The sequence below is a fragment of the Pinus tabuliformis genome, chromosome 1_2, assembly GCF_031772625.1.
Source record: "Pinus tabuliformis cultivar Carrire ecotype Pingquan chromosome 1_2, CPIR1, whole genome shotgun sequence".
Taxonomy (NCBI): Eukaryota; Viridiplantae; Streptophyta; class Pinopsida; order Pinales; family Pinaceae; genus Pinus; species Pinus tabuliformis.
The window spans coordinates 464,086,340-464,100,965 of NC_142298.1; the positions used below are offsets into that span (position 1 = coordinate 464,086,340).

A 14,626-nucleotide genomic window follows, 5' to 3' on the forward strand; every position below is an offset into this window, starting at 1 on the left:
ATGTTTATGGTGTAAATAATTAAATTGAATGGATATGGTGTAAATAAAGTCGCAAGTTAGAGGCTTCGGAAGTTTGGTCATGGACAATAAAACAAAAACGCCACTCGCGAGATCCCAATATGCAACGTGGTAGTTTTATGGGGTCGACCTCTTTATTACTATTTACATATATATGCCGACTTTTATTATATTTATGCTTTAAACCTTTAAAATTTATTTGGAAAAGGTTTTAATCGCCATTTTTCTTAAATGACTTTTTAGGATGTTCTAATATAATCCTTTCGCATTGAGGCTTTAGAATTAAACCTAAAATTTATCGCTCTTTTTAATTAAATTTTTTTGATCTTAAAACTAATATTTCCTCTCAATTTTTTTTTTTTTAATTATATCCTAAATTTTAAAATAATAACCCTTCTCTATTAATTCTTTTATTAATTATATAATAAAATTATTAATTCATACAACACATATTTAACATTTTACTAAAATATTACTTTTACTTACTTCCATATCCCACTACTTCTATGACGTTGCACAAACCTACTTCCATATCCCACTACTTCTATGACGTTGCACCGGTTTGTGCAAATGCTAGTTCTATATACGATGTAGGGTTTCAGGGTCGACGACAATGCTCTTTAACTTTTTAAAACATTTATATCTTAAAATGCGTTGTTATATCGGATGTAGGGTTTCAGGTCCGTAGATATATCCTTCTCCGAGGGGTTTCAGGAGGGCCTCTTACGCCGCGCCCCCTTTTCAGGTAGACGCATTTGCAAATATTTGCATTGTGCTATTTTTCTTTCCAGGCGGCAGATTGACTTGATCGGTGCACGGACAAAGGTGCATTTTTGGATAACCGATGCGGCTGGTTCAGATCGTCATATGAAATCGGATAGAGGTGAGTCTAAGCCTTGATTTCTTTTGTCCCTCTCAACCCATATTCTCTTATCACGATGTCTTTTTTGTTTTGTATTTCCGCTTCACATTTTCCAGAAGAGGTGCTGCTTATATTTGCTTTCACAGACTCACAACAGGAATATTTTTTCAATCTGTGTTTTTTTTGGCGCATTTATTGGCTTACATATCGATTGATATTGATATATTTTCCCTCAATTTTTCTAATCTTTTATTTCATCCGAGTATAAAGATATACATTCTGTAAATGCTTTAAGCTTCGAGAAATATCAGAACGAAAATATACATTCTTTGCTAAGCCTGAAGAAGGCATTGATATTGATTGAAGGGTCCTGTAACTTCTCTAAAATTCAGAATTCTTCTTTTGAGGCACTTGGATCATCTTCAGAATACTGACTGTCATAAGAATCCCCATTTGAGGATGCAGAAATATGTTCGTGTAAGATATGACAATCCTTGATTTCACTTCATAACCTTGAACCCTCAGCCAACTGTAGTCCTTCCTTCCTCAAGGTGTCTGCTTCACCATTTAATTCTTTGTAGACATGTTCAAAGCACTCTGAAATAAAAACGGACAGAATGTTTGATTTCATCTTCTACTACTGCCATTCATCCAATTAATTACTAACAACTGATGAATTTAGTAACACTTGTTTAACAGATTCTTCTCCTACAGGAAAGTAGCACAGTCTGAATTTAAAGGCTAATCGAAACTGTAATCTGAATGTCGTTTGAGCCTATAAACGGACACAGTTAGAAAACATGCACAGAACATGTAGATCACTGTCGAGAACCCATGTTAATGCTATTCCATTATCATTGAATAAAAAGCTGCATCACTAACATATCTCAGTGAAAAATGCACTGCCCCCTTCCAAGTATTAGAACTTGTGTTTTGTGGCAACCTGATGAACTTGCCTAGGCTGCACCATGTACTGAAAGTGTTGACTGCAAAACAAATGTTATGCCTTGTGTTAACTAAGTACATGAGGAAACCTATCAATTCCCTATATACATATGTTCATCAAATCTGAATTAGAATCAGCAAAGTACAATGGATTTACTACCACAGGGGAGTAGCCATGGGTTTGCAGTACAGCATTTGAAATCTCATCAGAATTTCAATTGCATACACTGGAGTAGCCATGGGTTTGCAGTCCATCATTTGAAATCTTCTAAGAATTTCAATTACATACTTTTTCTGTCCAAGGAACACTTCACCTGCACTTTGCTACACCCCTAGAGCCAACAAGTAGTGCTTCAAGTCATGACAAATTCTCTTGCCAATTTTGCCCTGCACCAGTTTGTGGATTCATTTTAACTTCCTGTGAGTGTAAGATTGTCTACATATGGGACTAAAACAAGCAGATTAGAATTATCTACCAAATTGTAAAAATTAGAATCTGCATCTGTCTCAGTGAAACCCAAATCTTAAAGTTACTCATCGATCTTGGAGTGCCATGAAAATGGTGCCTGTTTCAACTCATAAAGGGCCTACTTCAACTTGTAAACATGGGTCTCAAGCCTATTCACCTAAAAGCCTCTTGGTTGGTTTATTCATATAACTCTTTAATCAACCTATTAAGAAATGTTGTCTTTACATAAATTTGATATAAAATCCAATGGAAGATTGTTGTGAAAGACATAGTAAATCTGATAGAGGTATATTTAGTAACAAGAGAAAAAGTCTCCTCATAGTCAACTCCTTTTTAATGGGAGAACCGTCCAGCCACAAACTGAGCTTTGTAGTTTTATATGCTGCTATCTGGTGCATGCTTAACCATGCATGATTGTTGTAAGAAAAACTAGAGTCAAATACTGACTTCTCCACTAGTCTAGGCACTATCTCCTACCCATCATTCTTTAGGAGGAGATGTATTCCTCCATCATGGCATTTTGCAGTACTTGCTTCCTTACTGCCATTACTAGAAGGTTTTGTTTCAATAATGAAAGATATCAGTGCAACATAACTAGGGAACTTTTTAGGAGGGTGGCTTATTTGAAGGGAAGTAGTTGGAGCACCAACTTACTCTGTTGCCTCTTTTAATGGCTAGATTAGCCATCTAGGCTTTCTAGCTGAACTTGAAGGTAAAGAGGCACCCCTTGCACTTCCAAAAGCTTGCTGATCTAAGTGTGCGTTTCATTATCTTTTTGATTTCTGCAGATCTGTTTTTGGGATACCAAGATCTTCTGCCTCCATGGTCACTATTGGAGGTTCTTGAGACTTAGAGGACCATGCATTTTATTCAAACTTGGTATCTCTGCTCACAACTACTTTATGTTGAGATGGAATGTATATTCTATAAGTTTTTGAGGTTTCACTCTAACCTACAAAAATGCCCTTCAAACTAGAAGGTTCCAACTTGGTCCTTTTCCCATCTGGAATATGAATGTAGATAGGACAACTGAAAAACTCAAAGATGTGTTACTTGAGGCTTCTGAATTCCTCCAGTCTTATCCTTCAAAATTCTGTGAGGATACCTATTCAAAATATAGACAATGATGAGACATGTTTATACACAGAGACACATGAGCAGAACTAGATCATGAATCAAGGCCTCAAACTACTGAGGGTTGTAGGGAACTATCAACATTTTCTTGATTCTTGATTTCATGCAAAAGGTATCAAACTCCTTTGGTTTTTGTGAATTAAGTCTAGGACTTCCTAGAAGAATCATCAATAAAATATTCATAGTAAATGTTACTTGATAAGGAAGTTGAAGAGATGGGCCCACATACATTTGAGTTGATTAGGTCAGAAACCCCTCTTGACCTATGTTTACTGCCAGGAAAACATCCTTTACATGCTGGCCAAGTGCACAACCTTTGCACACTCCTTTCTTCTTAGCCTTGAAGATTGGCAATGCCCACACCATGTTTTTCAAGATTGGCAACATTCACTAGTGCAAGTGACCTAGTCTCTTTTGTCAAAGCTCACACATGTTGTCACTATCATACCCTAAAGTTCTTACAGGATTCCCTTGCAATTTAGGATGAGGACTTGTTGATCTTCAAAGTTAGCCATATATGTAGGATCTATCATCACTGAAATTGGAAAGAGATTTTTATTTAAGCTAGGTACATACAAAACATCATTAACTTAGTAAGCTTAATGATATCACTTGATGGATCCCACTCTTGCAACTGGATATGTGGCATCATCACGAAGTTCTACTAAAGGTACTCTTGTTAGAGGTTGTATGTTTGCAGGCTCCACTGTCCACATACCAGTCCACATCAGACATGATGTCAGATGACAGGCATGAGACCATTGAGAAGTGTATCTCGAGATTGGATGAAAGCTCATCCACTTGAGCTGATGCTTTTGTACTCTTTACAAGTTGCTTTCCCTTCCCCTTCTTTTGATGACATTGGAAGCGAAGTGCCCAAACATTTGACACTTGAAGCACTTGATGTGGCTCAAGTCCTTCCTTCCCTGGTTACAAGAACCTGGCTTCTCTTTCTTCCCTTTTTAACCCTTCTTAGTTCCTCTTTTCTTGTTGCCCTTCTTCGTCTTACTAATGGGGACAACATTCTGCTCCTTCTAGTTGAAGTCATTCCATAGCCTCTTCAAAATGGGAAGTTTTAACTTTTTTTTTGGCCTAGATGTCATAGCCAAAAAGTTTCCAAAAAGAATAGGACCTATTTAATGCAATGAGTACTAGCTTTTCACCCTTCACCTCCTCTCAATTGCTGCAAGCTGATCATGGAGATCAATAATCTTCATTAAGTAGGAAACTACAATATCCTTTTACTCATTTGCATGGATTAAGCTTATTTCTTAGGAATGTCCTCTGTTTGTTGTTCTCACTCTGATAGAGTGACTAGAGCATCAAACATGTACTTTATTGTGGTCTTTTTGGTGATGTGAGGGATCTAATGATCCTTCATAGATTCAAGTATGACTCACTTGACCTTGGCCATCTTCTTTTTATGATTTACTAATTACACAGGTTTGGGAGGCTCTACAACCAGTTTCTCAATGAAGTTAGACAAATCCTACTCCAACAATATCTCTGTGCCTAGAGGCGCTCACCAGCCTGGTATGGAAGAGATGTTGTAATGTCGTGTCTTGATATGTAAACATTTTGACTCAGTCAAATTGCATAAAATGGAAATGAAATAAAATTAAAAAAAAATAAAATAAAAAATAAAATTAACAATTAAAATAAACTTGAGGTAAAATAGTCAATTTATTGTTGGTGGTTTTGACAACCCATGGTTTTGCTAATGGTATTCTTATGTAAGAATAATTTCTCACTCTAGATCCATCTTAACTCCAGATCTATCGAGTGTCGAGAGGGATCAAATCTATTGAGGTGCAAACCTCTTTTAGAGTGAAAAGAGATTTGATCCCGCCAAATGCTTGGAAGATCTGTAGTTAAGATGGATGCAGGCTGGTTACCTGAGACTTCCCTGGGATGAAGTTAAGAGGGACCTTCCAATCTGTCCATGTATTTGAGATTGACTGTAGCCATACTACTGCATTGGAATATCGCCTAAACGAAAGTTAAGACAGATCAGCAGCCTAACAAAGAACCCGACAACTTGAAACTTCACTGTGCTTTTCTCAAGCATGGATCACAGCATCCGATCCCTAGAGCCTCCTGACAGCTCCCTTTCATAGGTAGCAGTCCTACTATCTATTCAAGGATTTTTACAATGTTTCAACAAACCTTTCTCTGATACCATTATGAATTTTTGTCTAACTCATTGTAAACAGATTCTTCTTCTAGTGGAAACTAACACTGTCTAAATTTAAAGGCTAATCAAAACTGCAATCTAAATCTCACTAAAATCTACAAACACTGTTGGAATACATACATTGGAACACACAGATCAATGTCAAAAACACCTGTTACTGCTATTCCAATACTACTGAATAAAAATCTGCTAGAAAGGATTTTGTGTAAGAACTGAAACTAACCCTATTACAGATCCATACTCTCACTCTTTCTTATAAGTGACACCTAGGGTTTATAAAAATAGATATATTACTTAGATCTCTGGATCTGTGCTCTATCTAACTGATAAAAAATGAATTCAGAAAGACTGAAAAATAAAACAGAACTGACTCATCTAACTTTAGCACTTTATCTTTAACCTGAAGTATAATGATAAAATTATCTTATTCTTTTTATGGCTGGTCCATACATGCATGTGTGTGCCCTTATTGCTGGAATAGTTAAATTTGTGATGTGCTCCTACTGTCTATTTATTGCTGCATTCTCACCAACAGATCATGATGCTGTTTGGAATTTAATGCTGCATGGATTTGTGTAATGCCGCTGTAATATAAGGTGCCCAGATCTGCCATGTGTGCTCCAACCTAGTAGAAGATGATCTGGGGTACACTATCTAACAACAATGAGCCAACAAACACTGGTATTTTTTTAAATTCCACCGTGGGCTGCTAGCTTTTGGAGTATTGTTAGGGAAATAAGCTCGGTGTAGTTATTTGATCCTCACCTAAATCTGTGTTAAATCTGATACAGTGAGAGTTATTGAGATAGAGAACACGTATGGCTTCCCTTTTTTGGGGGGTACCTTGACTAGCTCCATCAAAGTAATCCCCATGTTCCAGATTTGTCCATAGGAGCACGAATCAACTTTTTCTGTGTTGGGGTTGATGAAAAAGCTTTGAAGTTTGAGAAGATTGACTGACCTTGGAAGGCACATTGAAAGAGTTATATACCTGTCTTCAAAGATTTCAAGATTTCTATCTTTCTAGATTCCCCATGATACTATTAGAGGAAGGCCTTTGAGGACTGAGTTTTGCTACCACTTTTTAGAGCACTCTTCAGCATAACCTCCTTGTCCACAGTCCTTTATCCTTGTCAAACCATCCAAATTTCCTTTATTAAGGACAAAATATCAGTAAGTGGTCTATGTTCTTTTCAACTCTTTTACACATGATACATTTGCTTGGACTTGATCCATTTCTTCTCTTAAGAACTTCCTATGTGGGTGCTCTATTTAAGATTGCCAACTGCATGTAAATAATGAACTTTTAAAGGTTCTTATCCAGATGCGCTTCCACCATGAGAGTGTGCATTCTGGTCTGTCCAGGGTACACGATTCTTATCCTAACTTTGGAGTGTAAATCCCCAAGGCTGGATTTTAGACCAGACATGTTCATCATCAGAGTCTTTTATATAGGCATGGCACACTTTTGATTTGTTTATAAATCCTTTTGATTGAATATTTTCTTGGCCTTTGAGTCGTCTCTCTGTTCAGCGCTATTCCAATCCTGCTGGCAAATGGAGGAGTTTCCTGGTCCAGCTGCCTGATCTAGATTGAAGAGAGTTTATCACTGCTTCTGGCAGCTTGTACTCAGCTCCACTGCTTATCCATGGGTCTATACTGATCTTCGACTTAGCCTCATTGCAAACCTTCCATGCCAACAATCTGCCTATTAAAGGGAATGTTATAGTCAGTACTTTCAATAATATGGATGCATTGTTGATTGACTTGTTTGAGTTTCCAATCCAGTCTTCTGCTGAATTGGGCTCAATATATCTCTGAATGTGAATCTGATTCCAGAGGTCCTCTTTTGATATTAGTCTCCACATACACTTGGCTTTTAGGGATTTCCCGAAGGAATGATATTCGATATGTAATGCATGTGGGCTTTTTTGTATACCTTTGTTTTCTTAGCAAAATATAGTCTTATATTATAAAAAACAGATCAAGTACTGTAATTGCTTTCTCTTTGCATCCATGCTAGAAGAGCCAACATATCAGATTGGGCATCATATTTGGAATGTCTCATGTCATTCTAAGGACAAAATCCACAACAGTGATAAGATTCAATGTTTGCTTTTATTTTTATTGTGCTCTTTCCAGCTTTGTGGCTGGAATGTGTTGTAGGTCCAATTGAATCTGTATTGAGTTCAACCTGATTGTACAATGTATTTTTCTAACTTTCTACAAACGTGTTGTTTATATCTAGTATAAGCAGATTGGGGATAGACTCATGGAGTTGTAGGCTTGTGCAGTTACATCCTGTAATTAATCTATTAAGATTGGTTTTGGTCTCCTTAAGTCCATATCCAGATGGGTCATGAGGGGAATGCAGAAGTTGATTTTGTATTCTTATCAGCACTGGGTCATAGATCCCACGATCCTTCATTTAATGTCTAGTTTTTGTCAATAATTAGGTTCTGTTCTTTAGATACTCCAATCTTTAGTTTTAACTTTTAATGTTTAGTGTTCTTTTATGGTGATTATTTTTTAGTATTTAGATCCTGTAATGATCCTTCTACTATGATTGGTTCTTTTTAAATTCTTTTCTAAATCCTTTTCTAAATCCTTGATGTCAAAGGAACACAATTTCGTTATCGAGTCAGGCAAGTCTTTGTTCATTGGAATTAAAAACATTTTACAGAAATGAGAGTGCTACCAAGAAAAAATTTAGATAATACAGTTCTGTAGTTTGATGCTACAACAAATTTTGTTTGTGCTGTCACTGCCTTGTTTGGTTATTGGTATCAATTCTACTTTGGTACTGCATTTAGATACTTCAAGCTACATCATTTCCACATAAGATTGATAGGAATTCGACTATGTAGTGATTATAAAAAACACTGTTGTTTATCTATCCTATTTTAGTACTACCACACGACTTGCAATTGTGCTAAACATAAAATACGAAATAGTTAAAATTTTGATCCATTTTTTGCTTTTGTAAGAAAACAATAGTTTATTTTAACCAGTGTTCCATGAGGATGTGTCCCCTATGGTGGGGTGCACGTATCCACGCTTCCCACACACCTAGGATGGGAAGATGCTCAGGGACACGTTTCCCCACGCCCCCTTTTAGGGAGACACATGGAGACGCAGGGGAAACGTTTCCCTACTGTGGGGATGTGTTTCCCTAAAAGGGGTGCTTCTGGGCAGCTCCCCTAAAAAAGGGCTAGGTGCCCCCCCTTAATTTTGCTTGAAACAATAATTTATGAGTGGGAAAGCTCAACATTCAACCCTAGGGCCCTATTAATTGACTTAGGATGTTTGAGAGTGGTTCTGACCTCATTTTATTTCATATGGAGAAAGTAAATTTCAGATTCCACTCAAAATGCATCAGACATAACAATTTTTAGGATTTCAGGAATGAGCGAATTGCGATGTTTCCATTGGGCTCTATTATATATAAGGGTTTGGAACTACCATTTAATCAAGAGCACCAAGCCCAAAAGCACCCCTTTTGAGGGGGGCCATGTTTTGCTTTGGGCAATTAAGATCTATCTTCCTCAGCTCAACCTTCAGTGGAGCTGCTGATTGATTGCCTCCTTGCTGTCACTTGTTGCTGAATGAAGGACCACTTCACCCGGTCATAAGTTTTCTCAAAGTCTATTTTGACAAACAAGCCATTGAGGCTAGTATGATGGGCACATTCTATGCCTTTAAAGACTGCATTGAAATTGTCAAGGATATATTGCCCACAAGTAGACCTTGTTTGTTCTAGGCGAATACTCTTTGGAAGAATATGCTTGATGTACAAGGCAGATGCCTTGGCCAAGATTTTTTAAAAGGTGTTTAAAAGAGTTATGGGTCTCCAGGTGGTGTTTAGCACTAGGTCTTTTGCCATAGGAATGAGTTTGATAATGCCCTGGTTGATTCCAGCTCGCAGGGATTGGCTTCTGAGAGGCTCTTTACAAACTTTTGCACAACTAAACTTAACTTCATAGTTTACAAAAAATGCTTTGTGCACCATCATCAATATTTTTGTTGCAAAAAATTGGTAATATAATCACAGAAAGTGATAAATATTTTTGTTTCTTACTGTAACAGCAATACAAACTAAGCCCCTAGGGTTAGCTCAATTGGTCGAGTCTTGTCAATAAAGCAGCTTTGTTATTGAGAGGGCATGGGTTCGATTCTGTCAACACTCTCGAGGCTAGGCTCCGTGGTTGCGCAGGCAGTAAGTGGTCACTTCAGATGGATCTGCCTGGTACAAATATTTTGGGGATGTAGCGGTCACCGATCTCCGGGGTTCATGAACCACATAGAAAAAAAAACAACAATGCAAACTAGTTTTTTTTATGTAAAAGTAAAAGAATCTACAAAATAATGAAATTGTTGCATTGGCTGAGTCGACTCAAAGTTTTGTATTTTACTTGGTTCATTTTGGATAGATGGTTCAGTCCTCTTTGTTATGTCCTGTAGATTTATGCAAATGTAGAAGACTTCTATTTGGATTGCCCAACAATTTTGCTTATCTAGTTGTAGACAAGTACCATAAAATGCATATATCCTTTGGCTACATAGCAGTGCTTCATACTCTTCCCAGTCTCCTGAGTCTGGCTGAGTCTTGCCAAGTCAGCTCTGGACAGAGTATTCCCCAGCGACTCCCCTGGCAGGCTCCCCTTTGTCTTAGCGGAGTCTTGCCAGACTTGCTAGATTCGGGAGTCTGACCCAGGCTTAGCTGACCCAATGACAGTGACCAAAAATACCCCGCACTTGTGATTTTTAGGAGGGAAATGAAGTGTTTGAGAGGGCAGGAAGTCTTTATAAAGACATTTCTCCCCTTATTCTTTATCATTCCATATATTTTTAAGATCCATTTCTTCCTTAGAAGAGTGCTGTGTGCTGTCACTGTGAGTGGGTTGAGTGCATCATCATTTATGAGGGAAATTGAAGGAGGCTTTAGCATCATCAATGATCACTAGCTGCTGAGTAAAGTCGTCTCACCCTCTCAGCATTCAAAGTTCAGGTAAGTGGGCAATTACACATTCAGGCTTTACTGTTTAGTTTATCAACTTGCATTTTTTTTAAAGTTTATACTAGTAGGCCTGTAGGATGGGATGTCATCCTACAGGCTTGATGAAGAGACTCAGGGTCTCTTTAGTGTTTCATTATCTCTAATGGAAACACCAAATACGTTTGCACCACAATTATTGCTTCAGTCTAGAGATTTTGGCTAACTCCTTGAGGGCTTATTCTTGGCATCTTTGTAGTCATGAATGAGGCTTGAGATTGGACTTGGAGACATTGTCTACCTTGATTATCCAATTATGTTATGAAACTATGAGTTATGTAGCTGAATGGAGTACTATTTGTGAATTTGATCGTGGAATTTCAGTTCACTATTTTGCATACAAATATCGAGTGTCAAATGTTGTGTCATCGTATTTTATGAGATAATCTTTTGAAATTCTGCATAGATTGTGGTTTTATAACTTATATGGATTGGTTTGTGCTCAAAATTTACCATGTTTTGAGTTTTTCTCTCTTTGTTGGGTCTGTGCTGAGTCATTGAGTCTTGCCAAGTCCCAGCCCAACCAAGTCTGGCAACTTTGCTACATAGTGATAACCATTAGATGCTAAACTTGATGATTAGGATTAACCCGATAATATTAGATTGAGCAGAAGATTGTTTTGATGGATTAGAATAGTTTTCAAATTCTGCCCCTTCCCATGTTCTGCTTAATTTTTTTTCTAGTAACTGTTGTAATATTGAAATTAAAAAAAATTATAAAACAACCATAAAAAAAATTAAAATTAAAAAGAACAACACATAACAAATATCAAAACCTAAACTAATTTGCAATCTCTAACTCACTCATTCGAGTTACCAAGCTTATGTCTACTCAGCTTGCTGCGCAGCACTATTTGACTTACCAGTTAACTGTTGCACCTCCTCCTCCATGGCACTCCTAAAATGCTCATTGGCCATTTTTAATCGTCAGTTTTAACTTTCGAGTCTTGACTTTAGATATGGATGACCTTAGACTGATTCTTTGACTTTCACTCTTTACTTTTTTTGAGTTTGAGTTATATCAATTTACTATTCCAATCTTCAGGCTTAAGTATCTACTATAGTCTATTTTGGTTAGTACTAATTAGATTCTAGAATCACGAATTTAAATTTTAAATCAATTTAGAATCTAGAATGATGAATGATGAATTTAATTTTTAAATCAATTTAGATTCTAGAATGTTGAATAATGAATGATGAATATGGATCAATCTAGTTCATTATTGAATCTCGTGGTGTATGAATGAATGATGTATGTATTAGTATGAATGATGAGTATGAATCAGTGTATTTCATTATTTAATTCAATCATGTATGGATCAATGTATTTATGCTTTCATTATTGAGTATATATATATATATATATATATATATATATATATATATATTAAAAAATTTATATACCCCCATATCCCCCTGCCCCCTAATTTTACCTAAAATTTGAGGGTACTCTCACACGCCCCCCCTGTGCATCACCCCAGAGATGCATCTCCCTATCCCGGAGTCTTGGTGGAACATTAGTTTTAACTTGCCAACATAGAAGGGTTGAAAATATAGTATGACTTCATATTGAAATATGACCATGCCCTTCAAATTTGATGCCAGGTTGAAGAAGTATTTTAGGAAAAGTATTTGGAAGTGTGTTCTAGTGTTTGCCTTTTAGAAAATATTAATTTTTTTTCAAGCTTTCTTTTCAGTTCTTATAACTGATTTGTTTGTTTTACTTTAGTGGTTTATTTATAATAGTTAAAAAGGCTTACGAGATTTAATGGAAACCTTTTATACCCACACCAGATATGCCAAAAAGACCTTAGACGTGTGAATGCCAATTTTGATGCACCGTTCATATTGTGCAGTTGTGATGTTTTTTGTTAACGATTGTGCTGAATAGCTTTGTGTCGAATGATGCAGGTACCTTTAAGACAATTTATACCACATACGGGAATCACATGAGATGGATCTAGATTTGAAGATAGAATTCTTCAAACATGTTAACTAATGCATTCAACTGTCCAATGTTCTTAGGTAGCGGTCTTGTAAGATTTCTTCTGACAATATCTGGTAACAAGAGTATTATTGTAATCATTAAAATGTTATAAATAAGATATATGAAATAAAAATTCAGGTATTGAATTTTTCATTAAACAATATTTAGAATGTATTAATACTTATAAGTATTTGTGTGAAAATAAATTTAATTGGTTTATGTTTAAGGACAAGGCATCCAAGGCGAGGTTAACCAAGACAAAAGTCACTCATCGTAGTGGCCAGAAAGGTTTAAAAGCACTGATAACAACCTTTGTAAGTATATTAAACATGTGATAATTTTTTAATAAATTTTGTACTAGAAGAAAGTCATTGTTATCTAATTTCTCCCTATTTACTGATTGATAGGAACTAAAATATGGAAGACCCCCAAATCATTTGGAAAAGGAGGTGTTGCAGCAAAAGAGATGGGTTGAATTTGTTGTTTGGATGGACTCTATGGTATGTAATCTTAGTTGGATTTCCAATATACTTTTAAACCATATTTTCATTTTATTTTTTAGTACTATTAGATATTATATCTTACCTCATTTTATGGTTAACATTGTATAACAAAAACATGTGTTGTGTTATGTAATTAATACTAACATGTAATATTGATTTTTTTTGTCAGAATGCTATAGGTAATGATTGCCAAGACGATGATCCAAATTATGTTCAACATATATCAGGAGATGATGAGTATGAGGATGAGGATGATGGTGGTGAAGGAGGAGATGATGATGATAGTTGCGGTGTTGGTGATGATGTGGATTAGAGTAATGAGGATGGTCAAGATGATCATGAGGATGATCTTGGTGGTGGCAGCTAGGCATGCACATGCATTGTTTTTTATGAAGAAATTATTGTGTAGAATGACATTGTTATGTTTAGATGGGTGTTGTGAATTTACCCTATATCAATGAGACATTTTGATTTTGTAATCATACGATGAGTTTGATTTACGTAAGTTGTTAATTTATCGTAGAATAACGATATTCATGAAATATTTTGATTTGTTAATCATATTTGAATTTTACTTGTTTTGATTAAAAATAATACTGATTTTATTAGTATTATGTTGCTATTTTATACATGTTTTGAAAATTGTTAATGACACATTGTTATTTTTTTGGATGGATGTTGTCAATTTCTCTTAAATTTCTTTACAAATGATTTTGAATTGTGATATCTGCTTTAATGATATTTAGAAACTATCATATATTTCACTATGAATCTATAAAGGGGGTCATATATGTAAAGAAAAATATACTCTATATAAGAAGTCAAATGCGGATGTAACCATGGATGCAAAATTGAAAGTAAAATTGGATGTTAAACTAGGAATTAATACAAAATGCAAACAATTGACAATCAAAGTGTTTTAAATTAGAAGTGAAAAATTGTGCAATAGTTGACACAAAGAAGGGAACAAAACATGGCATACAAAAGGATATCAAATTGGGCAAAAACAAGGACACATAAATGGGCACCAAATTAGATGCAAAAAAAGACAACAACTAGATGTAAAATAAGATGCAAAGTTGAGCGTTAAAAAGAAGCAAAAAACGTTACAACTTAATATGCCAAATGATGATGCAAATAATGGTGTAAATTTGGGATGCAAACTTGGGTGCAAAAAAGGAAAAAAAAAGATGTAAGAAAAGACATAAAACAAGATGCAAAATGGGGCTGAAAAAAGGTGAAACCAAGGATGCCATATTGGATGTAAAAAATGATTCCTAATCACATGCAAATTTAGGCTCGAACTCAGACACAAAATTATATGCAAATGTGGACACAAAATGAGGCAAAAAAAGATGCAAATTTGGATGGTGAAAACGATGTAAAACTAGACACCAAAAAAATGCAAAATTGGACTAAAAAGTCGGTGTAAATAATGGTGCAACATTGGACACAAGTAGA

General features: G+C 35.8%; 1 protein-coding gene across 1 annotated transcript; it reads left to right on the forward strand.

Annotated features, from left to right (window-relative positions):
• Positions 1-697: 697 nt before the first annotated feature.
• On the forward strand, positions 698-13,647 carry LOC149206356 (uncharacterized). The gene is made up of 5 exons (XM_089393689.1): positions 698-901; positions 12,587-12,711; positions 12,890-12,976; positions 13,070-13,162; positions 13,335-13,647. Exons 2-5 carry the CDS (start codon positions 12,664-12,666, stop codon positions 13,476-13,478), a joined length of 372 nt encoding a protein of 123 aa, XP_089249815.1. The 5' UTR covers positions 698-901; positions 12,587-12,663; the 3' UTR covers positions 13,479-13,647.
• Positions 13,648-14,626: the final 979 nt, after the last annotated feature.